This window comes from Narcine bancroftii, chromosome 13 (assembly GCF_036971445.1).
Source record: "Narcine bancroftii isolate sNarBan1 chromosome 13, sNarBan1.hap1, whole genome shotgun sequence".
Classification (NCBI taxonomy): Eukaryota; Metazoa; Chordata; class Chondrichthyes; order Torpediniformes; family Narcinidae; genus Narcine; species Narcine bancroftii.
In genome coordinates this window covers 29,221,691-29,247,531 of record NC_091481.1, presented here as the reverse complement: position 1 = coordinate 29,247,531, position 25,841 = coordinate 29,221,691, and the positions used below count along the sequence as shown (strand labels likewise).

Sequence of the window (25,841 nt, the reverse complement as noted above, 5' to 3'; positions counted from 1 at the left end):
AAGTGTAGTGCATACCTCACCTGCGACACTTCCAGGACCACAGTAATGACCTGCTATGCATCAATGTTTTATACAGTTCTAATCTGGACACCTAGCCATTAATGACCCTAGGTAATTTAAATGAGCCAACGGCAAGGTGTGCACTAATGGGTGGCCGGAGTCCATCCTTGATTGACAGGAGTCCACCCTTGATTGACAGGTGATGTGACTTCCGAATAAATTTCAGACTGGGAGAGCACGTGACCACCCGCGATCCATAAAATTCCAGGCAGGCAGGGAGGCCACATTTTCCTCCACAATCCACATATGTAGGTGCCGTCTTTTCTTCCTCTACTGAAGTCAACGATCAATTCTTTCATCTTGTTGACATTGAGAGAGAGCTTGTTAATTTGACCCCATACCACTGGACTTGCAGTGACAAAAGACCCGATAATCAGAATCACAAGTTATTGTCACGCGATTTGTTGCTTTGTGGCAGCATTACATTGGAAATATTGCTATAAATTGAATTTTAAAAATAAATAAATAGTCCAAAAATAGGAGAAAGTGAGATAGTGTCTGTGATTCATTGTCCATTCAGAAATCTGATGGCAGAGGAAAAGAAGCCTTCCTTGTGTCATTGAGCGCTCATCTTCAGGCTCCTATCCCTCCTTCCTGATAATAGCAGTGTAAATAGGGCATGGTCTGGCTCACTCTGCTCTTCTGGGATGGTTGATGCTCTTTTGAAGTCAGTAGGAACCTTCAACTGCAGCAATGAAAGAGTGAAACTGTCCGTAAACACTCCAGCCAGTTGGTTGGCATAGATTTTCAATGCCTTGACAGGTTCGCCATCAGGGCTTGACACTCTGCGAGGGTTCACTCTCTTGAATGATATTCTGATGTCAGACTCAGACACAGATATCACAAGGTCATCAGTTTTTGCAAGGATTGCTGTAAGCTCCATTGAGTTCTCCTTCTCAAAGCAAGCATAAAAAGTGTTCAGCTCATCGAGAATTAAAATGTCACAACCATTTATGGTGTTCGTCCTAGCCTTGTGGGATGTAATGGTCTGCAATCCCTGCCATAGCTGGCAGGCGTCTGGCTCTGCTTCTAGCTTCTCTCAGAATTGTCTCCTTGCTGCTGAGATAGCCTTCCCCAGGCTGTACCTGGATTTCCTGTAGAGATCTGGATCACTGACCTTTAATGCTCTTGATCTCTCCCTCTGCAGGTTGCAAATCTTTATATTCATTATATGATAGATGATCATCGACCACAAATGATAACTCTGTTTCAGCTTGCAGAGACATTACCTGAACTGCTGAATGATTCCGGCATTTTCTATTTTTAACCTTGGAATCTTGGTGGAAGGAACAAGTGAGTGCGTGTGAAATTTTCCTGTTGCCCGTGTATATTATCCATTTAATGATCACATTATTCAATGAGTTCAGCCATTGAAAAACTTCCAATTGATCACTACTGCCTTGGCAGGGCATGATTCACTACCATTCACAACCTCTCCAAATGGGCAAAGAAGAGAGATGGACAAAAATAAATTCAGATTAAATTTGGGATATGGAAAATTAATGAGTTAACCCAGTTGCTGAAAAATAAAAGTGATTACACTTAGATGCAGTAAATAGTATTGGCTTCGTCCTTTTGCGCGCATCAACACAAGACATAAATAAGCACCCTCAAAACTGTATTCATCTATCATTCTGAACTGTGAAATCCCCTTCTCAATGATATTTACAAGTTCATTACACTGGTTCATTACTGCAAGAAAACCACCCACATTGTGATTTTCTATAATGCACACCCACTTTTCCCAGTGAACGCTATGTTAGGAGTGTTTCTCCAAATTTCCCTTTTCTCTCTTCATCTTTGTCAGTCTCATGACTTCTAATGTACTAGAATCTGTTCATTGAACCTAACAAAGAGGGGAAAAGGACTAATTTTACTTACTTGATCTGCCTGGTATACTGCTGCATCGACTCCTTCCGTAGTGTTGATCGTTCCATTAAACTGAGGAAAAGTTAGGTTTTAAATGATCAAATTCTGCAAGCCAAGCAGTGTGCTTTTAAAAAAAAATACACAAGATCCATATGCCAGTGTTATCCTTCATTTCTTTTCCAAAAATAAATTTTATTCACAATAAAAAATGCATCCAAAGGAAAACAGAGCAAAGTCTTATATTTTTAGTGCCATATGGTCATGTCATCCATTAATTAGACTACAGAGCTCCATTGCCACTAATGTGGTCCTCTGGGTTTTAAGCTCTTGAATGGGCTTCTGAACATTTCCAACTAAAGCTCGACTTTGCTTCACTATAATGTTAACAAAGCATCAATGCTATGGTTGAGAAGCTTCGCTATAATTGAACTGAATTGTCCTTTTAACAGCCAGGTGGCCATCTACGAGGGTAAGAAAACTATAGTGAGGGTGGAAGTGGGAGGGTTTATTTAAAGGCAGCTTCCAATGCCTTAAAAGGGAAGTCTTTTTTCCATGTTGGCAAGTTAAAAATGGGATTCTGAATCAGCACCCTCTCACATTCCTTGAACCTTGCAGCAGAAGATCAAAGTGTTCCTCAGCTTTTCAAGATTTTCAAACAAATGACCCAGCACAATTGAAAGAATAAATGGTTAATAATTAGAATATACAAAAGTGCTGGAGAAACTCAGCAGGTCATGCACGAGCTAAAGGAAGTAAATGGTAGCCAAGAGTTGCTTCCTATAGATGCTGCATAACCTGCTGAGTTTCTCCAGCACTTTTATATATTCCACTACAATCTCAGTGTCTGCAGACTTCCCTGCTTAACAGTTAATGTGTCCAGATGAGCAGCCAGAATTCAGAGGCACACAGCAAATGCTGGAAAATGGAATTGGAGCCAAAAGATCCTAATAGCCAACAAAGCCTCGTTGCACTAAATAGCCTATTTCCGTGCTATAGAACTCTATGTCTAGGTGACAGAACCACTTAATTCTAATTCATATTTTACATCTATAACCCAGCATTTTTAAAGCCTACACTGCAGTTTAAAGCAGTTGTGTGGGTTCTATATGAACCCCATGCGCAGTAAAGCAGTATTTGATTCAAAGTGTTAATCTCTCCTACCCCACTTCATTCAGATAAATGTAGTTTAGCTTTCCAACAGTATGGGGATCTTTCTGGTTTCATTGGATAGATCCCAGAAATGTTCACTGCATGCACTGTAATGAGCTGTTGTCACTGATCTTTCCCGCCCAAGGCCAAGCCTGACGTTAGGCCTGTTGAGACCAGAGTTAGGGAGGGGTCGGTGTTGGAAACATAATTGGCGGGCTGTTATGGGGTAACAGCGTGGAAGCCGGAAACTTTAGGGGCTGCAAGTCATGGAGTCAAGGAATTGCTGGAGGAGCTCAGGCTGTAATTGTGGGGGGGGGGGGGCCTGGGGAGGCGATGTTCTAGCACAAGATCCTTCAGAATTTCCAGCCCGCATTAACTAGAATGATCCCAACTGTAGGAGTTCAACATCCCAGCACTTGGCCCCTTGCCTTCAGCACATGGACGAATCAAATGCTCATCTGGACACTTCTTCAATGCAGTCTGTGACTCAGGTTTCCAACACTCTCTCTGGTTTTGCATTCCCAGTACTTCCCTCTGTATGGGAGAATAAAGCTTCCTCTCAGATCCCCTCCACATGCCTTAACCCTTACCCTTAATCTAAGTGCTCTACCTCTGATAGGGAAATAAGTATCCATACAGGAAAAAGCTAAATTTGAATGAGTTCTTTACTATCATGTTTACCGAGGTACCATCATTTTTTTTGTCTGCTATCCAGGCAAGTCAACTTATACAGCAAGAAGTGTAATAATAACAAATAAATTTATCGACACTGTCGGGAGTAATGTTACAATCTGTTAAATAAATAATGAGAAAAGTACAATATCATAGTGCAGGGTTTAGAGAAAAGCACAGTTATAACATGTGTAATGGCATCATTTTTTTTAAACCAGTGAGAGGTTCATTCAAAAGTCTGAAAAACAGTCCTTGAATTTGTGGTTTGTGTTTTCCTAGCGGATACGAGGGGACCAGGTGACACTAAAATGACTATCTATAAAATTTTTGTGCAGTGTTTCAGCAGAAATATATTATTCTTTTATAAAAATATCCATGCACTTTGTTGTAACAACAAAGACATTTTTAGCAAGTCCAGCTTACATGCATCAATAGACCTACAAGGTTAAAACTCTATGCTAATTTACTTTATGAACCCCCTTCTACTGCACTCCGGTCAGAGCTGACATTATCACCCAATTACAATGGCGATTCGAATCACATGGCTTTATCTGTACACGCTACAAGCACACACTGTTGTTTTTGTTGCTGCTGTGCATACGATATTGTAATTGAAAGGTGTAATTTTTAATTTGGCAGTTGTTTATCTCACTATTATTCCCATTACATTCAGTAATATACAGCAATTAAGATTTCTGAATAATATTAGTACAAAAAAATTACAAAGGATTCTGAATGGTCTGGTATGGGAGGTGGTCCATGGGGGGGTGTGGGTGTGGTTTGGTGACACTATGAGTTACCACACTGGGGACATCAACCCTAGTGATGCCACTGACGGGTCCTTCAATATATTGGCAGCTTTCCCAAGACAGCGCGTGGTATGGACAAAGGTTACTTTCCACGTTGCACATTCTCATAATCAAAACCAAAAGTTTTACTCTGAATCCAAAAGAATCCGAGAAACAGGGTAGTTGACCCACAGTACACAAAAAGTGCTGGAGAAACTCCACAAGTCACGTGGTAAGAAGCAATGTCGTTGCCCCAACTGCTTCAGGCTTAAGGTTCACAGGAAGGATCAAATTAACTGGATTTGATTATGGGATCAAAACATCTCAGTCATGCTTGGTCACAATCAAAGAGTTTTTTTAAATTTTATTTTGCAGTACAGGAACAGACACTTCTGACCCATGAGCTTCCGCCACTACACCCATATGACTAACTAACCATCTAACCCTTTGGAACATGGGAAGGTACCAGAGCACCCGGAGGAAACCTCCGCAGACATGTGGAAAACGTACAAAGTCCTTACAGGCAGCCGCAGATTCGAACTTGTGTTGCTGGTGCTACAATAGTGAGGGGCTCACCGTGGCACCCTTAATCATAACAGGAAAATATTAAATTCCAAACTCACTGTGTCGTTCAACTTGGCTGTCTTGGTGAGATGGTCAACAATTTTGTAGACACAGAGGGGGCCGGCAAAACCCAAGAGGTCTGCCAGATAGCGAAATGTGCTGCTGAGGAGGATAGGACGGCCATAAGCCCTATACATGGATCGCCATACGGACAGATGTCGACCCTCTGGTACACCCTCATTCTTCTGAAAAGAATAAATTTAAAGTATTAAATTAATTTCAAGTTTCTGAATATTTCAAGAGAAAGGGGAATGGGTTCAAATACTGGTTTGAGCAAAAGACACAGAGTCAAAGAGAGATAACAGAACAGAAGTAGATTGTTCCTGCAAAAAGCTTTGACACTAATCCTGCTCTAAACCACTTTATTCTGCCAATCAAATCCCGACAGATTCCATCTCTTCTCCCATGCACTAGGGGGCAATTTCCAATGGGCAATTTAACTTTCCAACCACAAGGAGTCAGAACACCAGAGGAAACCTGCAAGGTGGCAGGAAGCACATGCAAACTCTTTAAAGTCAGTACCCGAGGTCAGATTGGAACATGGAGGTCACCGGAGCTGCGAGGCCATGGTTCTACTAGCTGCACTCACTATAAACAGTTTAGAATTAGATTCCTAATGTGATATTTTTAATAATATTGCTTGTTAGAGATCAAAATGAGTGGTATGCATGACCTGCTTCTTACCTAATTAAAACAAAGAAGGAGACAATTCAGCCCACAAGGTCCAAGTAATTCACTGCAGAACCATCCCATAAGCCCCATTCCCTCTCTTACCTGCCTCCTCCCCAAACCTTTTGACACTTACTTACACTAAACAGGTATTTATAGCAATTAACATAAAAATGCAATGAATTGTTGGGAAACTAAAAAGAGTAATAACCAGGAGCCCCAATAAACTGCCATTCTGGCAGCTTCCAAGAGCGACCGATTATCAGAAATTTGAAATCAGGTATGATTTGGATAGCAATTCTGCGCCCATCCTCCCCCATTCTCCTGTCATCCGGGGCAATTTACAATGGCTAATTAACCCATCACCAGCAGATCTTTGGGTTGTGTGGAAACAGAAGGCAAATTCATGTGGTCACTGAGAGAACATGCAAACTCCACATAGTCAGTACCAGACATCAGGACTGAACCTGAGTCCCTGATGTTATGAACCACTGTATGGTACAAATGTGTACATTCTAACAGTCAAAGTCACTTTTTGATGTGAAGTCACGTAGTTTCTGGGTGATAAACCAAGGCAATGGAGTACGGGAGGTTGATACCAATTAATTTTGACAGAACAAAGAAGTACAGAAGATAAATTCTTATCATCAACAACAATATTTATTTGAGATTCCTACCTTCTGCTCTTCATAAGCTTCCTTCAGTAACATGTAGTTAGTGAGAGCCCTTGTGGCTATGGGGAGTTTGCCAATGGCCTTGAGGTCTATTGGCCTCTTGTGTGCTGAAATGATGAGGGTGTTCATCCACCAGTATGTAGCTTTTGAAAGTAAGTTGACAAACGGCTGTAGGAATCTCACTCCCAGATCTTGCAAGTCTTCAGGAGGCTTTACTTTTTTTGGATTGTTAAAGAACACGTATTTCTAACAGGAATGAAAATAAAATGGGTCAAGTGAATGAGAGACTCGAGCTATAAAACATTGATCAGACTCTAGCTGGGGGTTTGCTGCCAATTCTGGTCACTATACATCAGGATTGATGTCAAGGACTAAGAGAAGGCAGCAAAGATAGCGCAGCGGTTAGCGCAACCCCTTTTCAGTGCCGCTGATCGGGACCAGAACTGGGTTTGAATGCTGCGCTGTCTGTAAGGAGTTTGTACGCTCTCCCCATGTCTGTGTGGGTTTTCTCTGGGGGCTTTGATTTCCTCCCACCATTCAAAAACGTACCGGGAGTAAATTGGGCGGCACAGACTTGTAGGGCCGAATTGGCCTGTGACCATGTTGTATGTCTAAATTTTTTTTTTAAGTACAGAGAACTTCCAGGTTCATACCAAGGATAAGTCTAATATGAGGAGATTGTAGAAAGTGGTCAAATTCTCTCTACAGCAATGCAGTTTTAGAGGAAGCAAAGCAAGTGTTCTGAATTAAGAAATTTTTACATAATTAAGAGGGTGAAACCAAAACTACAGCTGGAGGAGATACAGACTCGATGCAATTGAAAAAAGATCAGGCTCGAAACCCTTTACTTCCAATGGATGCTGCACGACCTGCTGAGTTTCTCCCACATATTTGTGTATTGCACTTGACCCCAGCATTTGAAGTTTTCCTTGTTTAACTCCATCTATTCCAATTATCTTTTTAAAGTTCTTCCATGTGGCAGCCATTGTCAATCCACTGACAGCTGGAGGAGTGAGTCCAGGAAGATGCGAGAGGATGGCAAGAAGACTTCGCAGATGCTTGCAAGGATGAGGAAGGTTGGATTGGACACACAGGGCCTGTTTACCTTGCAGCAAATGTTCAGAGAGGTGTACCAGATCACGAGAGGTTTGGGTTATTTGGACAAGGGGCAGCACTTCCCATGAGCTGATGGATCAAGAGCCAAGGGGCATGCATTTATAGTTATAAGCATGGGCTCAGGAGGCCAAAGGCTAGGTAGTTTGACACCAGAAGATAGAAGAGGAAAGTAAGGGCGTTTATTTCCCACAGCCACTGATCATGATCCTCAAGTCACCAGCTGAAGAATGTGGAAGATAAAAGTGGATTGGAACAAGGCAGAGTGATTAGCTAGGATGCATAGAAGGTTTGGAGTTATGGAGCCAACTGGATCACTTCACTGGGAACTGGGCAGATGCTCCCCCTTGAGCCCAAATAATTCTGTTTAATCCCACTCTACACTCTGAGGATCTCTGTGCAGTCAGAATTTTTAAAAATTCAGTGGAGTGGAGGTCAATTAAGAAATATTTATTACTGGCAGCTTGTAAAACAAACACCAGTTAACCATGCAACATTTACCTCGGCTGATTCACCACACCCCCAATTCATTCTTCGCCCACTCCTGCTCCTCAGATCATGCAGCTATCCAGGCTCGTGTATAACAAGATCATAGAAATAGGAGCAGGAATCGGGCCATCTGGCCCATCGATCCTCCTCTGCCATTCAATAAGACCATGGCTGATCTAACCTCAGATTCAACTCTATTTACACACTTGTGCCCCATATTCCTTAATTGCTCTTTTATTCAAGAATCTATCCAACTGTGTCTTAAATACATTTAACAAAGCAGTCTATTCCTCTTCCTTGGGCAGAGAATTCCACAGATTCACTGTTCTTTGTGAGAATCAGTTATTCCTCAATTCTGTCTTAAGTCTACATCCCTGAATCTGGAGGCTATGTCCCCTAATCTCACCTCCCAGTGGAAACAACATGCCTGCTTATATTCTATCTGTTCCTTTCTTAATTTTATATGTTTCTCTAAGACCCCTTCTCACATTAGAGAGATTGGTCGCAAATTGGGAGATCGCTTCGCTGAGCACCTCCGCCTGCAGTAACAGAGACCTCCTAGTAGCAAACCATTTTAATTCTGAGTCACACTCCCACATTCACAGTACATATACTGTGAAGTCCGCAGATTGGTTGAGAAACTACACCTAATTTTCAGTCTGGATACTCTCTAGTCGGATGGCATCAACATCGACTTCTCTGGTTTCTGCTTGCCTTTTCTCCCTCCTTCCCCTTTCCAGTTCTCCTCCCTCCCTTCTCCCTCCACTCACCCAACCATCCCTCCTCCCCCTGATCACTCCTGTCCCCTCCCTCCCTTCCCAACCTATCACCTCCTGCCTTTCCCCCACCCTCCCCACCTACCCTTTTTTTTTTCGGTCGCCTGTCAACATACCTGCATACCATCTAACCATATAACTGTTTACGGCGTGGAAACAGGCCATGTCGGCCCTTCAAGTCCACGCCGGTTCACTTGAACAATGCAACAGATTCACTTCTTCCTGTAAAGTGGAAAATCTTAATGAAGTTAATTCTCAGAAATTGTTAGTTCCCAGGATTCGGACCTCGATGAAGAGCTCAAGCTCGAAATGCCAGTTATGTGTTCTTAACCTCTGCTGCATTCTCCAGCATTTTGTGTTTTTTACTTCAACCAGATTTTCGTGATTTAATCCTATGATAATAGTCCCCAGCTACTCATTCTCTCCTCATAAGTTAACCTCTTCATGCCTAGAGTTTACACGGTGAACCTTCCTCTGCACTGACTCCAAAGCCAGTGTATCTTTTCCCAAGTTAGGAGACCAGAAGTGCACACAATATCCCAGGTGCAGCCTCGCCAGTGTCCCAGGTGCAGCCTCGCCAGTGCCCCGAACAGTTGCCAAGGATCCTCCCTCCTCTTAAATTTCACTGAATGAAATAGTGCAGACAGGTTCTGGAGTAGTTTAAAATAGATTCAGCTCACGTACCCTGAAAAGGATCACGTTAATTTCGACTGCCATCAGTGATCCGTAGAGGAAGACCGACATAAGTGTTATACAGAACCGCAGCTGGAACATGGTGACACCATGATTACTGTAATTCACCAGTTTAATAAATGTTGTGATAAAAGCCAGGACCCAGTAGATAAAAAGGGCTGTGAAAAGAAAGATACAATCATCAACACCAACTTGCACATTTGCAAACAGTCCTGGAACTTAAACAAAGTTTTTAAAAAAAGAAATGTCAAACCGTGTGAGGAGGAAGTAATAATGGTAAATGTGCCCTAAAGGCAAGTTTTGAGATGATTCTAAAAATGGAGTCAGTGGCATGGAGGTTTCTGATATAAACTTCATGGCTGTAGGTTAGTCAGGGGTTCAATAATTATTGTACATTCCATAATTCTTTCTCTGGGGGTCGTCAGAGATTCCACATTAGTGTTGATTTTTATTTTTTTCTTCATTAGAAAAGTAACCATGATTCGATGGAGGGGATAGATTAGATTTCTTCATCTATTTTTTTAATATAACTGTCTAATAAATGGGTCTGACATGGTTATTTTTTTTACTAGATTGAGTTTGTTGTAAGTAACTATTAATGTAGCGATACATATTTTCTTATTTACCCATTATTTACTTGATTCATTATGCAATTGTCATTTATTATGTATGCTTATACATCAATATAAATATTTTAAAAAAGGAAAAGGTTAGTCAGTTGAATACATGCCCAAAGGTGGGATGCAGCTTCTTCAGAGAGTTAGGTGAAGATTTCGCTTATAGCTTCACTTTGCATCAGGTGTAAAAACACAGTAAATGCTGGAGGAACTCAGCAGGTCTCACAGCGTCCATAGGAGAGAAAGATATCCAACCAATGGTTTCAGCCTTTCTTTAAGGTATGCTCAAAACCTTGGTTAGATATCTTTCCCTCCTATGGACGCTGTGAGGTCCGCTGAGTTCCTCCAGCATTTCTCCAACCACAGCGTCCGCAGACTTTCACGTTTTACTTCACTTTGCGTCGGCATCACTCTTCTTTTACTACGAAGGAGTGACGTCAGGCCCCAAGAACTGAAGAGGTGTTTCTGCAAATGTATGAGGCCCTGTAAACCGAGCTCGATGGATGGGGAGAAGGTGAAGGGGATTCTTTGCCAGCAACAAGCAACTGTGCCGCATCTGCCACATCTCTGGACTTTGTCAGCGGGTACAATAGACCACTGTCAGGGCACTGCCTTGAGCAGCCCCCCCTCCCACCATCCACCAAGTCTCTCGCTGAATCCCTACTGCAATCGGTCAATATGATTCACTTGAAATGATTCCCTTTTTTGGTGGTTTTGAGTGCTTTCCTTGCTTGGACTTGACCCATCCTATTGAAGCTTCTGAGCATTGATTTCATTTGCTGGCACAGGACAAGCTAGCCTGTCAGCATTACATTAACCATTTGACCAGAGAACCATGGGAACTGACAGTGGAGAAGATTTGTGTGAACTGCCACTTCCAAGCAGCAGCAGTACCTTACTTCACATCATCCAACTCCATCTAAAATATTTCTGGAAACATATTCCACTGTATCTGACAGCAACAGCTCTGGAAATAAAACCTAGTCTTGCTCTTGACCTTGGATCTATTGTGTTTAATTATTAACCCGGCCACCAGAGGGAGCAGGCTTTCAACTGCAACTCACCATTAACTCCCTTGGAAACCTTTTCAGTTCACTGCCAGCTTTTGCAGTGGGAACAGTCATAGTATTCAAGCAAACAGAGAAAAAAATAATTCCCACACCCCTCCCCCAAATCTGTGGCCACATCCTACTGAATTTTCCTGGTTCCTTAATAAAGTCTTGACATCATTACTGGAAAGTGGTGTTTGAAATTGTTCACAGTGGTTCAACTGAGGCAGAATGCATGATTTATAAAACTTTGGAAGGAACTCTTTTTCGAGCTTTCATTCATTGTTATGTCTCTCTTTAATTTCTAAATGATATGCACTGATAATGTTAAGAATATCAAGGTCTCCCTGTTCATCTACACTTTGCAAAACGATCCCATCTGTGAAGTGTTGGGCCCGATTGACAGCAGCAACTTGCACATTGCAACACCTCTAGCTTAGCAAACAGTCCCGGAACTTAAACAAAGGTTTTTTTTAAATGTCAAACCATGTGAGGAAGAGGTAATAATGGTAAGGTGATTCTAAAAATGGAGTGAGTGGAAGGGAGGTTTGTAACATGAACTTCATGGCTGTAGGTTAGACCCTCCAACCACCCCCCCTGCCTCAGGCCCAACTGATCAGGTGGAATCCCTTGGGGCTGACTGACTGGGGGGTCCCCTGGGGCCGACTGACCGGGGGGGGGGGGGGGGGGGGGGTCCCTGGATGGCCTGGCGCAGCAAATCTGATGGAGAAGTTTTCCAGGTTAGTCATCGTGAAGTGCACCAAGACACAACTCACTGCACAACTCTAGATCCCACACTTCAGACCTGTCTGTCTCACCAGACTCCAACTCTTCTCATGTCACCAAAGGTTGAATGTGGGAAGGATAAAGTGGGATGGATGAAGAAGTGGTGTTAATGTGTGCTTACTGGTCACCACAGACATGGTGAGCTGTAAGGCTGGTTTCTGCCCTGCATGCACCTTTGGGTCTAAAAATGAGAGTGGAAGAGAAATACAGAATGGAACCTATTCCCGCTGAGTCAGTGCCAACTATTAACCTCCCACTTACACTAACCTTTTGCTACTCTCACCATGTTCCCATCGTCTCACCCAGATCCTACCACTCCACTGGATTGACTTCCAAAAGATGTGGGAGGAAACTAAAGAATCTGGGGGAAACCCACAGGATGATCGGGCAAACTCCACACAGAGCAGCAAGCTTGGATCTCTCTCCCTGCATAGGAGTGGCTTCACAGTCTGCACCCACGAGGCCATCCAAAACTGAAGGCTTGTAGCATTTGCAAACTGAGTAATGGTATTCCCGTTCCTGAGCCCAAGTCTCTGGTAAAGATTAGGCCACACACAGAGAGTAGAGTCTCTGCCTCACGGGTGCCAGACATTCAATTCAGATCTTTAGTGCTGCCAATGAGGAGTTTGCACATTCTCCCCGTGACTGTGGACATTTCATCCAGTGCCCCGTTTTTCTTCCACATTCCACGGGTTGGCAGATTAATTGGCCCCTGCAGATTGCTCCCTGGGTGTAGGCAGTGAGAGAATCTGTGGGACGCTAATGAGAAAGTGTGAGAGCAAAAGCTGGGATTAAAGTATGAAGGGAGTAAAATAGCTAGAGCAGTCTCCCTGTGCTGAAGGGGCTGTTTTTTTTGTGCTGCATCTCCCTGTCTGATGTCAGCAATAGGTTCTCAAGTCACCATCCAGTCAGAGAGAAATCATTACCCTCGGCCCTGTAAGACTCAAGGGCTCGGGTATACCTCGGTGTTGAGCTTTCTCGGAAAAATTCCATCAGAGAGCATTCAGGACCTAGGTCTCTGTTCAACATCAATAGTTACATTTGCTTAGTTTCCAGAGGCAACCATGAAGAAAAAAAAAGCCACTTTGATCGCACAGTATGAGCTGGCTCAAATCAGAGTCAGTTTTATATATAGAAAGCAGAAATGCAAACTCACCTAACAGTAACTTCGGAAAGTTGGAAGTTTCTATATTATGATAGTAAACAATGGATGTGGTCGCAGCTATAAATCCCATGGTTGCGGGCATGAAGAGGTGAGGGTGCCTTGTATTCATCTTCCTGTTTCAGCAGAAAAAAATAAATTGTAAGAAGCAAGTGGTCTTGTATTGAAGACACTCAGGAACCTGCGATTGCTGGAATCTGAAGGCCAGCACAGTCTGCCAGAGGAAGCAGCGTCTTGAGTCTTGACAAAGGGCTCTGGCCCAAAACATCAACATCTGCCCTGGCCCTCTCTGCCCCCAACCACAACAAAGCCAGGATTCCTCTTGTCCTCACCTACAATCCCACCAGTCTCTGCGTCCAACATATCCTCTTTTGCTATTTCCACCACCCACATGATCCCACAACTAGACACATATTCCCCTCTCCTCCTTCCATAGGGACCGTTCCCTCCATGACTCGCTTGCCCACTCCTCCCTCCCCACCAATTGTCCCTTTGGTATCTACCCCTGTGACCACAGGAGATGGTCCACTTGTGCCAACACTTCCTCCCTCAACACCATTTGGGACCCCAAACAGTCCTTTCTAGTGAAGCAACATTTCACTTGTGCATCTTCAGGGGTCACCTCCTGCTCCCGCTTTGGTCTCCTTTATATCGGAGAGACTGGGCGCAGACCTGGAGATCGCTTGGTTGAGCACCTCAGCTCTGTCTGCCGCAATAGCATGGGTCGCCGAGGGGCCACCCATCTTAATTCCCCATCCCTTTCTCTTGCTGACGTCTGTCCATGGCCTTATGCACTGCCAGACTGAGACCACCCACAAATTGGAGGATCAACACGCCATCTTCCGTCTGGGCACCCTCCAACCGGATGGCATTAATATCGATTTCTCTGTCTTTCGTTAAACCCTCCCACCCTCACTTCTTTCCCCGGTCACCTTCCTCCAGCTCCATCACTCTCCAGTTTCTCTGTTTCCATTCACACAGACATAATCAATTCTCACTTCTCCCCTCATCATATCCAATTAATTCCTTTTGTTGTGCTGGAGCCCTCCCCCAGCCAGCACTGTCTGTCTTCTAAGATTTCCTGTTCTTCACTCATTCTGCCTACTCATTAAAGAAGCCTGCAACATCGGCAATATATCTATGGATACTGAAAGATCGGCTGAGTTTCTCCAGCATTTTGGTGGGTTTTTGCCCAAAACATCAACCATTCCTTTACTCCCACCGATGCTCATTGACCCAATGAGTTCCTCCAGCAGTTTGTGTGCAGGCCCCCATATTACAGACAAATATACGACAAGTAACATTCAGATGATGCAAACTCCCAGCATGCAAGATGATAACTTAGCCACTTAGCTGTGCTGTTTCTTTCAAAGTGTTTACCCTGCTCAGGTAGATAGGGTTGTAAAGAAAGCTTTTGGAATATTGGCCTTCATAAATCAAAGTATTGAGTATAGGAGGTTAAGGTTAAATTGTACAAGACATTGAGGAGGACAAATTTGGAATATTGCGTGCAGTTTTGGTCACTTGACTACAAGAAAGTTATCAACAAGTTTGATTGAGTATAGAGAAAATTTACTAGAATTTTGCCTGGACAGTTACAGAGAAAAAATTAAACAAGTTAAGACTTTATTGTCTGGAGTGTAGAGATTTGACAGAGATATTTGAAATGATTAAGCATCAAGACAGAGTAAATGTAGATAGGCTTTTCCCCCCACAGCGAGTAGCTGAGATAAAAACCAGGGGACATAGGTCAATGGTGAACAGGGAAAGGTTGAGGAAGAACATTAGGGGGAACTTTTCTTCACACAGAGTGGTGGGAGTGTGGAATGAGCTGGCAGCTGAAGTGGTGAATGCAGGCTCAATTTTAATTTTTAAGAAGAATTTGGACAGGTACATGGATGGGTCGGGTATAGAGGGCTTTGGTTGGGGTGAAGGTCACTGGGACCAGGCCGAATAATAGTTTGACACAGACTAGAAGGGCCAAAGGGCCTGTTTCTGTGATGTGTGGTTCTATGGAATAAATCTGTGCCAAAAAGAGACGATCAAAGGCTGGTATCCTCTTGGGGGTAAGAGACTCAACTTCTCTTCCCCTTTTGCCTTTCCTTCATCCACAAGACTCTCGACTTCTCTAAATGAGTGCAGACTCAGCAATGCACATGGATCTCTACAAAGCAGCCCAATTGATTACAAGCCTGGCCATTCACTCCCTCCACAACTGCATAGCGTAACAGAGACCAAACACAGAACATGTCCTACGGCCAAACTCGCCTCTGCTGGCCAGGCTGGCATTCTGGGTATTCCTGACAAAGGACTCAGGCCCAAAACAATGATTGCCTTTTACTTCCTATGGACACTGCATGACAGACTGAGTTTCTCCAGCACTTCTGTGTGTTGCACTCGACCCCAGGTTCTGCAGATTTTCTTGTTTAAATAGCATTCTGTTTAGGCTTATTTGACCTATAGGTTTGTATCTGTCCAAATGTCTTTCAATAGACAATAGATAATAAACAGTAGGTGCTGGAGTAGGCCAATTGGCCTGTTGAGCCAGCACCGCCATTTTTCAGATCATGGCTTTCAAATGTTCTAACTGCTTGCATTAGTTTCCAGTCACTCCAGATTTGTCTGGCCCTCTAAGTGAAAAGGTTCCCCTTCAGGTCCATCTTAAATCTCTCTCCTTATGCTGCAATGAACAATAAATGCGTCATAGAGTTTTGCAGCACAGAGCCAGGTCCCTTAGACAATCTTGTCCATTCTGATCTAGCACAAAATAATGGAAGAACTAAGCAGGTCAGGCAACATCCATGGAAGGCAAAAGTTGCCCAACATAGAGGGCAGTAGCTCAGGTTTTTTTTTGGGAGGGTGGTTTAGGGGAAGGAGTGAGCTGGTAGCCGTGGGAGATGGAGGAAGACAGGTGAAAGGTAAAGATCTGGGAAGTGAAAGGAGAAAGAGGCAGAGGGCTGAGTGGGGATCCACTCTGATAGGAGAGAACAGGAAGGAAGATGGGGATTTGGAGGAAGGGAGGTATGAATGTCAGGAAGGTGGCAAGGCTGCGGAGGGGAAAGAGAAGAAAGACAAGGAGAAAAGGGTCAGGGAAAGCAAGGGGAAATAGAAAACAAGGTGAGGGGTGGGTTTCCCGGAAAATGGACGAGTCGATGTTGATGCCGTTTGGCTGGTGACTGCCAAGGCAGACTACAAGGTGTTGTTCTTCTACTTTGCTTGAAGAATAGGGCTACAGACAGACATGATAGTGTAGGAATGGGAAGTGGAATTACGATGGCTAGAAAGAATCTAAGAACAATTTGTTAATCATATTTGGAACGACAAGACTAATTTATAAAAAACAGGATGTTTTATCAGCAGTAATAAAATTTTGTCAGGGTTTCCATCAATGGACATTGGTACAAGTTTATCACCATTCACTGCAGCTTTATATCACAGCAGTTTCTCCAGACTGATTAGGTTGTCAGCCTTTCTGGTTGGTCCTCTCCCTTCAAATAAATATGTGTGAAAGAAATTTCTTAATTGCCTTGTGTAAAATGAGAAAATTCTTTACCACTGATAGAAAATTTGACAGAAATGTCAAGTATAATATAGCATGGAAAATATTACATTCCAAGTATGTCAAATAGCTGAATGAGGAATACTCGTGGTTCATCAGCTTCTAAAAAATTTTACTATGAACTGTTTAGTTTCTCTCTTCAGATATCCAAATTATTATATTTAACATGCTGTTGTTGAATAGTTTGTTAATCTTAGTTAATGAGAAAAAAATGTTATAACCCATTCTACAATCAGCCTGCAAAAATATTTTACAACCATTGGCTACGTGGCCTGAAGCCCCATGTGCAAAGCTATCTTCAGACAGTTAATGTGATGAGGTCAGGGAAGATGACATTGAGGAACTGAACATCCTGTATTCAGACAGATTGCATCACCTAGATGCACTGACTCATCAGGAAAGATTGATAGATGGAGATCCACATCAACATTGAAATATTATTTTGGAAATTTTACATTTCCAGTTGTTCAGTCCTACTTGGGAGTTTCTTGCCTTTATCCAGAAATTTTCAGGGGAGATCAAAAGGGTACATTTGACTTTTTGCAGCTGGAAAGACAACATGTACTGGTCTGCATGCCAAAAAATTTAAGAAAAGCAGAAGGTCACTGTCTTATTCTGCTTAGGAGCTGAGACTTTGTCAGATGACATGGGCAGGGAACTGGTTAATGACTGGTAGGTAGGATTAGAGATAACGAGTGCTTACTTCAAACTGCTCAGACATGATCAGCTACATGCCTAAGGATCTGTATATGGTCTCTGCTTTCCACTTTAGTTATGGCAGCTTAAATCAGAAACTGAACTTTGAAGAGAAGCTAAACAGTCCTGCCGGAAGCTGCCAGGATTTTTCAGCATGATCCCTTGGCTTTTGTCCACATCTCCCCCCCCCTCACTAAGTTCAAAACTTCCGAGGTGGCAAACTTGCTCACTGCCGCCAATTCCCAACATTTGCATGTGAATCTGTCTGGAAAGCATGCCAGGAAGAGAATTTCTATTCACGGAGGGGAATGGGCAAAAGTATTAAGGAAACAGCAAGATTGTATGATTATTTTAGTTAAATAGTGTATAGGTTACTGTGTTTTTTTTTTGAACTTTTCATAATAATTCCACGTCATGGGATGTTCAGAGACATTTAAAGCTTTTGACAGCTGGCCAATCTGGCAGCTTGAGTTTTGGTGCTTTTTTGCTTCAGCTTTGTCATAGCAGCATATGATCAAAAAGACTTAAATGATGCCTCATTAGGGATTTTCTCATTGTGGATCTCATAGCTCAAGATTTGGAGACCTTAGTCAAAACTGTGGAACAATTTTCAATTTAGCCAAGATGTTAAATAGTTGCAGAACTATGGTAAATACACAAAGTTAAGCCATTATCCTGCTGCTTAGAATGGATTGAAAAATGGTCTATCATAAATACAACATATCATCGAGAAATTGCTTTGAGCATAATTTCAAACAAGGCGGCTCAACTTGAAAACTGATTTAAGACATCAAGTTTATTGACATCTGATTGTACAAGTAGAACCCGACAAAACAGTGATCTCCGGTCCTTGATGCAAAACACACAGACACACAACCAGGCATAACACATATTCAGGCAAAAATACATATGTAGGACAAGTTTTCATCTATACAAATAAATAAATATTGTTTCATTGTCTGTCTATCTAACGTTGTCTGTCGTCTGTCTAATGTTGTCTATATTTATATTTATAATATAGAGAGAGAGAAATATCTTTGGTTGAAATACTAGATAACGACCAAAGGAACTAGTCACACTAACCATCCGAGAGTTTCATATTCATGAAACAATTGTTAAAAAGAATTGGAGATAGATGAACAAAACAATTGCCAGTAAGCCGCAGTTAACCAGCAAACAGCAATATTTGCCTGAATATGAACTAATTACTGTAATTGGGAAGTTGAGTCAACGGATGTAACTTGGCTCTTCATCAAAATTCCAAAACATACTAAGTAAGAGAATAACAATGAAATTGCAGGGAAGCATTGGAATAGAGCTAATGAGGGTTGTGACCTATCTAATTGGACTTGATACATCTCTGTGACTTAAGTTACTACTAACATGTATCCGCAAGAGTCAAGACTGGGGAAATATATCAGCTTATTGAATTTACAGGGAAGATGGTGAGGAGGGTAGAAGGGGGTCAGCAGTGGAAATCAGATGTCTGAATGGATAATGAACTGCAGACTACAGTTCACTTTCTCTTCTTTTGGACTAATTTAATGATTTTAAAATTCTGTTTTTTAATGATTCTGTTAAAATGTAATTATAGGCATTTTCCACCTAAAATGTTGCTGCAAAACAACAAATTTTATGATGTGTTCATGACAATAGACTCTTATCCCTGATAAAGTAAAAACAACGCTGGAGAAGCTCCGTAGGTCAAACAGTGTACTTTATTCTTTCTTTGGCTTGGCTTCGCGGACGAAGATTTATGGAGGGGGTAAATGTCCACGTCAGCTGAGCAAATATAAAGGTACATAACCAACGTTTTGGGCTTGAGCCCTTCCCTCCAACTTGATGAAGCTTGAGCTGCTGAGATTCTCCAGCGTTGTTTTTACTTCAACCACGGTGTCTGCAAACTTTTGTGTTTTACTTGTATTATTTTGACAGTGATTGATCATTAGAGCTCCAAATAAAATGATCATTCATGGAGAGAATGAAGGAGTGCTGGAAATTATATTTAAGTTATCTAGAACAGAGATTCCAAGCGTGCAAAAGAAACTCCAGGAGTGTGTTATCTCTGGGTGCTTGGTTCAGGATGTCTCCAATCAGGTGCAGAGTATTACTAAAGGGGAGGGTGAGCAGCTGGAGCTCATGGTATTTATTGGCATCAATGACATAGGTAGCAGTGGGGTAGAGGTCCTGAAAGGTAAGTTTAGCGAGTTAGGAAAGAAACTTAAGAGCAGGCCCTCCAAGGTGCCATGAGCTAAGGAAGGTTAGAACAGGAAGTTAGTGCAGACAAATGAGTGCTGATAAGATGGTGCAGGGTTTAAGTTCTTGGATCATTGGAACTTGTACAAGTGGGATGGGTTGCACCTGAACAAGGGGCAGGGAGATTTGCAAATGCCGTTGAGGAAGGGGCCGGGGGAGTGGTTAAACTAGATGCGTAGTGGGAAAGAAAATGAAGAGGCAGGGGTAGAAGTAGTTGGAATACAAGTCGGGATAGCTGGTAGGAAGTTTGTGTGGAAGGACAGGCAAAATGGAAAATTGGAGTCAGTGGGATGAGTTGGAATACAATAGGTACAGAGTCAAAAGTAACAAATAAAGGGCTAAAGGTTTATCATTTAAATGTACCCAGCACAAGAAATCAAGTGGTTGATCATATAGTACAGTGATACCTTGGCAGGTAGGATGCTGTGGCCATCATGGAGTCATGGCTAAAGGATGGATGTCATTGGGAGCTTAAGTGGGTGGAGCATTGTCTGACTGGCAGGAAGCAAAGAGTCAGAATACAGGGATTATATTCTAGTTGGCTGCTATTTGCTCGTGGTGTTCCACAGGGGACAGTGTTTGCACCACTTCTTTTGAAGTGGCATATTATTGATTTGGATTATGGAATGAATAGTTTTGTGGCCAAATTTGCAGATGATATGAAGAAAGGTGGAGGAGCAGATAGTATTGAGGATACAGGGAGACTGCAGAAGGACTTGGACAGATAAGGAGACGGGGCAAAGAATTGGCAAATAAAATACTATGTTGGCAATTGTACGGCCATTCACTTTGGTAGAAAATAAATGGGGAAACTATCTTTTTTTAAATGGGATAAAACTGAAAATAACCCAATGCAAAAGGACCTGGGAGTCCTTGTGCCGTTAAATTTACATGCACTATTGCACCACCAACAACCCAGGTTCGAGCCTGGCGCTGAGCTGTTAGGAGTTTGTACATTCTCCCCATGACCTGCATGGGCTTTTCCCTGGGTGCTCCGGTTTCCTCCCACCTTCCAAAAACATACAGGGTTGGTAAGTTAATTGGGTGGCAAGGGTTTCAATGGCCAGAATTGGCTTCTACTGTGCTGTATCATTAAAAAAGACAGGAGCAAAGTTTTGGAGAACGGATTAGAAAAGAATGAAATTCTACAGCTGGCTATAGAAAATATCTGGAAAGATTGCTTGCCCTGAAATGGGCAGAGTTCCTTTCCTGAGCCCCACTCCACAGAGCTGAATACAAAATTCAGCCTGCCACTTCAGTGCAGTGCTACTGCCCGACTACTATCTTTTGTAAGAGTGTTAAACCACAGTGGGAGTTCTTTGATTTCATAAACATTTGGAACATTTCTAACATTTGTTTAAACCAGTGGTTCTCAACCTTTTTCTTTTCACTCACATCCCACCTTAAGTATTCCCTATGCCATAGATGCTCTGTGATTAGTAAGGGATTGCTTAAGGTAGGATGTGAGTGGGGAGAAAAGTTTGAGAACCACTGCTCTAGACCCAATTGTTACTGAAATACTTTGCTTGAGAAAAATTGTCATTGGCCCATTTCCTTTTGAGTTATGAAACTGTGCACATAACGAGTCATTTAGGCACAATTAAATCAGTGGTTTTCACACTTTTTCTTTCCATTCACATCCCACCTTAACTTATCCCTTACTAATCACAGAGCACTGATGGCATAGGGACAACTTAAGGTGGGATGTGAGTGGAAAAAAAAATTTTGAAAACCACTGCTATCGATGTTCCCAAATCCCAAGAAGATACAAGTTGGTAGTTTAATTTGTCAATGGGTGGTGAGAGAATAGATGACAGAGAAATGAAGAATGGGACATTTTGCTCTGAGCTGGCATTGAGCCAATGAGCTCAATGGCCTCCTTCTGAAAATACGAAACATGGAAGTAGTTCCTGTTCAGTTTTAATTATAGACAAAATAGGAGTCAGGCCAAGAAACACAAGGGACTGATCACAATGGAAAGGTACTCCACCATGCGCTCCACCACAAGTCTCATAAGTGTCTGCTTTTCCTTATTATGGATAAAATAAAATCTCAGTTGTTGAAAAGACTAAGGGTCTGTAGTGCACGTCGAAAGAACCAAAGACCTATTGATCCAAACCAAGGCTTTTATTAACTAAAAGACTGGAGCATATCACAAGTAGGTCAATCAGTCCAGAATGACCTGGTCCGGCTAGGAGCAATCCTTTAAGACCTGCCAGTAGGTGTGGCTACACTCTCAGCCAAACACAGTCATCCTACACTACCAAGTGTACATATGTACATATACACATTGGTGATAAAATCTGTACTATCACATTCACCCCTTCTTTGAGAACTGACCCCGGGGTGGATGGAGGTTAGGGGCTGTACCGGTCAGGGGGCCTGACCATCCGGCGTGACCACCATGGTGCTGGGATTGGGGTCACCAGAGTCGTGTCGCTGGCAGGACCATAGGATGCGGCCACCGCTTTGCTCAATTATCCAACGGCATTGTCGACAGTCTGGCCTGAGCTGGTGGGGTGGTGCTGGTCCCTCTGTTCAAGCACATGTCCTGGGGGAGAAGGAATAGGGGGAGGTTGGGTTAAAGGCACTGCTGCACCTGATCCGGCTTGGGCTGGGTCCCTTACCGAGACTGTGTCTTCCTGTCCGTCTGGGTACTCAACGTAGGCATAATACAGGTTCGCATGGAGTCATTCGGTCAACCAAGGGGTCGTTCTTAGAGAACCGGACGTGGCGTCGTAAAAGAACTGGACCGGGAAACCGTGAGCTATGCTATGTCGTACCCGACTCGGATTTTCTCGGGAAAGAGAACATCCTTTCATGGGGGGGTGGCTTTGGTTGTGGTGCATAGGAGGGAGTGGTTGGAGTGTAGGGGACTAGTGAGCACGTCCTACCAGTGAGAGGTGGGGAGACCTTTGGACCGGAGGGCAACCGTAACCGCTTTCCAGATGGTGGCATTCTCTCTTTCGACTTGCCCATTACCGTGTGGGTTATAGCTGGTGGTCCTGCTTGAAGCAATACCACACTCCAGATCGTACTGCCGCAGCTCTGCGTTCATAAATGAGGAAACCCTAGTCACTGTGGATGTAACTGGGGTACCCGAAGATGGCGAAGATTCTTTGCAGGCCTCTGTAACTGAAGAGGCAGTCATGTCCGAGCAGGGCACAGCGAACGGGAAGAGGGAGTACTCGTCGATGGCCATAAGGATGTAGGTGTTACAGTTGATCGACAGTAGGGCCCTTTGATGTCTACGCTGAGACGCTCAAAGGGGTGGGTGGCTTTGATGATGTGGATGTTCTCCAGACAGAAGAAGTGGGGCTTGCACTCAGCGCACACTGGGCAGGCTTGGGTCATGGAGCGAATCTCCTCGACAGTGTAGGGCAGGTTGCGAGCTTTGACAAAGTGCGCGAACCTAGTTACCCCTGGATGACAGGACTCCTCATGGAGTTTCTGCAGCCTGTCCAGGTGTATGTTGGCACAAGTCCCCTTGGAGAGCGCATCTGGCGGGTCATTGAGTTTACCTGGCCGATACAGTATGTCATAATTAAAGGTGGAGAGCTCGATTCTCCACCTGGCGATTTTGTCATTCTTGATCTTACCTCGCTGGGTATTGCTAAACATGAAGGTTTTGGTTTTGGTAGGGGTGAGATTTGCGAAAAGTGCGGCGGAGCAACTTGGAGGGTGGAGAGACTACAGGTGAGGCCCCGGGGCGCGAGGGCGGGTGGCTCGACCTGCCGCTGGCAGGAGGTTTCTGGGGTTGAGTGGTTACAGACAGAGAATAGAGTGTGAGGCCCCCCAAGGTGCAGGGAAGTGGTTTGAAACTGGCTCTGAAAATCCAGTCCCAGCAGAGCAGGGGCGCACAATTGGGGAAGGACTAATAGTTTGAAGTCTGTGAAAATGATGCCCTGGACTTTCAGGGTCGCCACACAGTACCCCTTTACCCCAGTCAAGAGCGATCTGGTCGCCAATTAAATTCTCTGTGCAGTGGGAGAATAGCCAGTCCGCAACGGTGGGCCAGGTCCTGGCGGATAAAACTGTCAGTTGACCCTGAGTCAAATAAGCAACTGGTATAGTGTCCATGCACTTTAATCAGTTCCATTGCTTTTGTGAGGGGTTGGGTGAAGTCCTGGTCAAGGGTTATTAATGCAGAGACTTGTAGACAGTGGAGACCTGCATGATGACGTCACGCAATGTGGGCGTGATGACGTCACGCAATGTGGGTGAGATGACATCACGCAAACAATTGGGCCTGAAAAAAGTGTCAGGGAGTTGGTGTTGCTGCCTGCAGCAAGTGTTGGGGGTCGCTGCTTGCCGTCGGCGGTGGAGCAGTCAGCGGGGGAGCGGTCAGCGGTGGCAGGTCCCCGGTCGGCAGTGTCGGGTCCCCAGTCGGCAGCGTTGGCAGGTTCCGGGTCAGCAGGTGGCGGGTCCCTGGTCGGCAGCGGAGGGTCCCTGGTTGGCGGCAGCGGCGGCAGGTCCCTGGACGGCGGTGGCGGTGGTGGGTCCTTGGTCAGCAGCGGCTGTGGCCATTGAGGTCGGGGTTGGGGCCTGGTCAGACATTGCTTCGTGAGGTAGAGTGAACGTCATTGCAGCGAGGGTGGGTTGTACCTTCTGCGCTGGGCGCCTGCCCCGTGACATCAGACGCTGCTGCGCAGTGGAGTCCTCGCTCTCATTGGACAAGAGCTCTGAGAAAGAAGTGTTTGAAATGGAGAGTGGCGATTTGGCTTCACACGAGCCACTGTGTTTGACGGTGGCCATTTTGGAGCGACGGACTACAGCAAAGTGGCACCTGGCTTTTCTCGCCGGACACTGGGACCTGCTGTGCTTCCCGCAGAAATAACACTTTGGGGTTGCATTGGGCAGCGTAGCGGCAGTAGTAGGGTAGAAGGAGGGCATCCTACTCATATCAGAGTGTGGGGTCCAGCCCCAAGAGTACATGTCCATACTTAAGACCTCAGCCTCCATCGTCTCTGCAATCCAGATCACGTCCTCTAGGTTTTCTCCCCCGTGCTCTAGCAGGCGCTGCCTTATCTCACTCAATAGAACCTCGGCCACATAGGCATCCCGAATGTGATCGTTTGAGGTCTCCGCAGCAGTTCTGTCTGTGCAGGCTCAGTCCCTGCCCATTGCCCTTAGTGCCTGAATATAAGCTTTACAGGGTTCACTGGGCTGTTGCCTCCTTGTAGCAAGTTTGTGCCGAGCATAGACCCTGTTCACTGGTCGCTCATAGAGCCCTTTCAGCACCTTCATGGCTGCGGCATAAGTGGTCGCATCCTGGACACTCTGATAGACTCTTGGGGACACCATACTCATCAATATTAGTAGTCGATTGTTGTCCTCTATCACGGCAGGATCAGAAAGCTGTAAGTATGTTTTGAAGCATCTCACCCAGTGCTTAAAGTCATTCGAGGCTGTAGCTAACTATGGGTCGATGTCGAGGTGATCCAGCCGTAGCATACGCTCCATCCCTTCAAAATTTTTTAGTTAATAAAATTGTAGTGCGCGTCGAAAGAACCAAAGGCTTGTTGATCCAAATCAAGGCTTTTATTAACTAAAAGACTGGAGCATATCGCAAGTAGATTGACCAGTCCAGAATGACCTGGTCTGGCTAGGAGCAATCCTTGAAGACCTGCCAGTAGGTGTGGCTACACTCTCAGCCAATCACAGTCATCCTACACGACCATCTGTACATATGTACACATTCACATTGGTGATAGAATCTGTACTGATCTGGCTCTGTTTTCTTTCTATGATTATGTATGATAATTGGGCTGTAAGATGAGATCGGAGTGATCGGCGTGGTTTAGCTATATCTGTAGGTTTTTTTTTAAGTTTTTTTTAAAGTTTTTTTAAATTCAGATTTGTTTTTTCTTCTTTTTTGGGGTTTTTTTTTCTCTTTTTTCATATATTGTTATTAATTATATCTTTTGTTTTTAGAGATAGTTCACACCCTAAACTGATCTAAAAAAATTTTTTTATGATATATTTTTATTCTGTAATATTATTGTTTAATATCTCTGTATTAATTCATTACTTACTATGTATTTTTTATATCTCTTTGAACTGTATGTGTTTATAAATTATAATAAATATAATTTAAGAAAGAAAAAGAATCTGTACAATCACAGGGTCTAATGGCCTCT

At 43.7% G+C, this 25,841-nt stretch overlaps 1 protein-coding gene across 6 annotated transcripts in view; it reads right to left on the bottom strand.

Annotated features, from left to right (window-relative positions):
* LOC138748566 (ATP-binding cassette sub-family C member 9-like) overlaps nt 1–25,841 on the bottom strand; it is a 189,907-nt gene that overhangs the window by 105,618 nt on the left and 58,448 nt on the right. For all 6 annotated transcript variants that reach the window (XR_011348162.1, XM_069908983.1, XM_069908987.1 and 3 more), the window contains exons 3-7: nt 13,185–13,306; nt 9,568–9,734; nt 6,509–6,751; nt 5,162–5,347; nt 1,942–2,001 (exon numbers count right to left, since the gene is read on the bottom strand). Coding sequence is in view for 5 of the 6 variants with exons in the window: in XM_069908983.1 (XP_069765084.1) it covers nt 1,942–2,001; nt 5,162–5,347; nt 6,509–6,751; nt 9,568–9,734; nt 13,185–13,306 (778 nt within the window). In the remaining variant the exon portion in view is untranslated. The remainder of the gene's footprint in view (nt 1–1,941; nt 2,002–5,161; nt 5,348–6,508; nt 6,752–9,567; nt 9,735–13,184; nt 13,307–25,841) is intronic.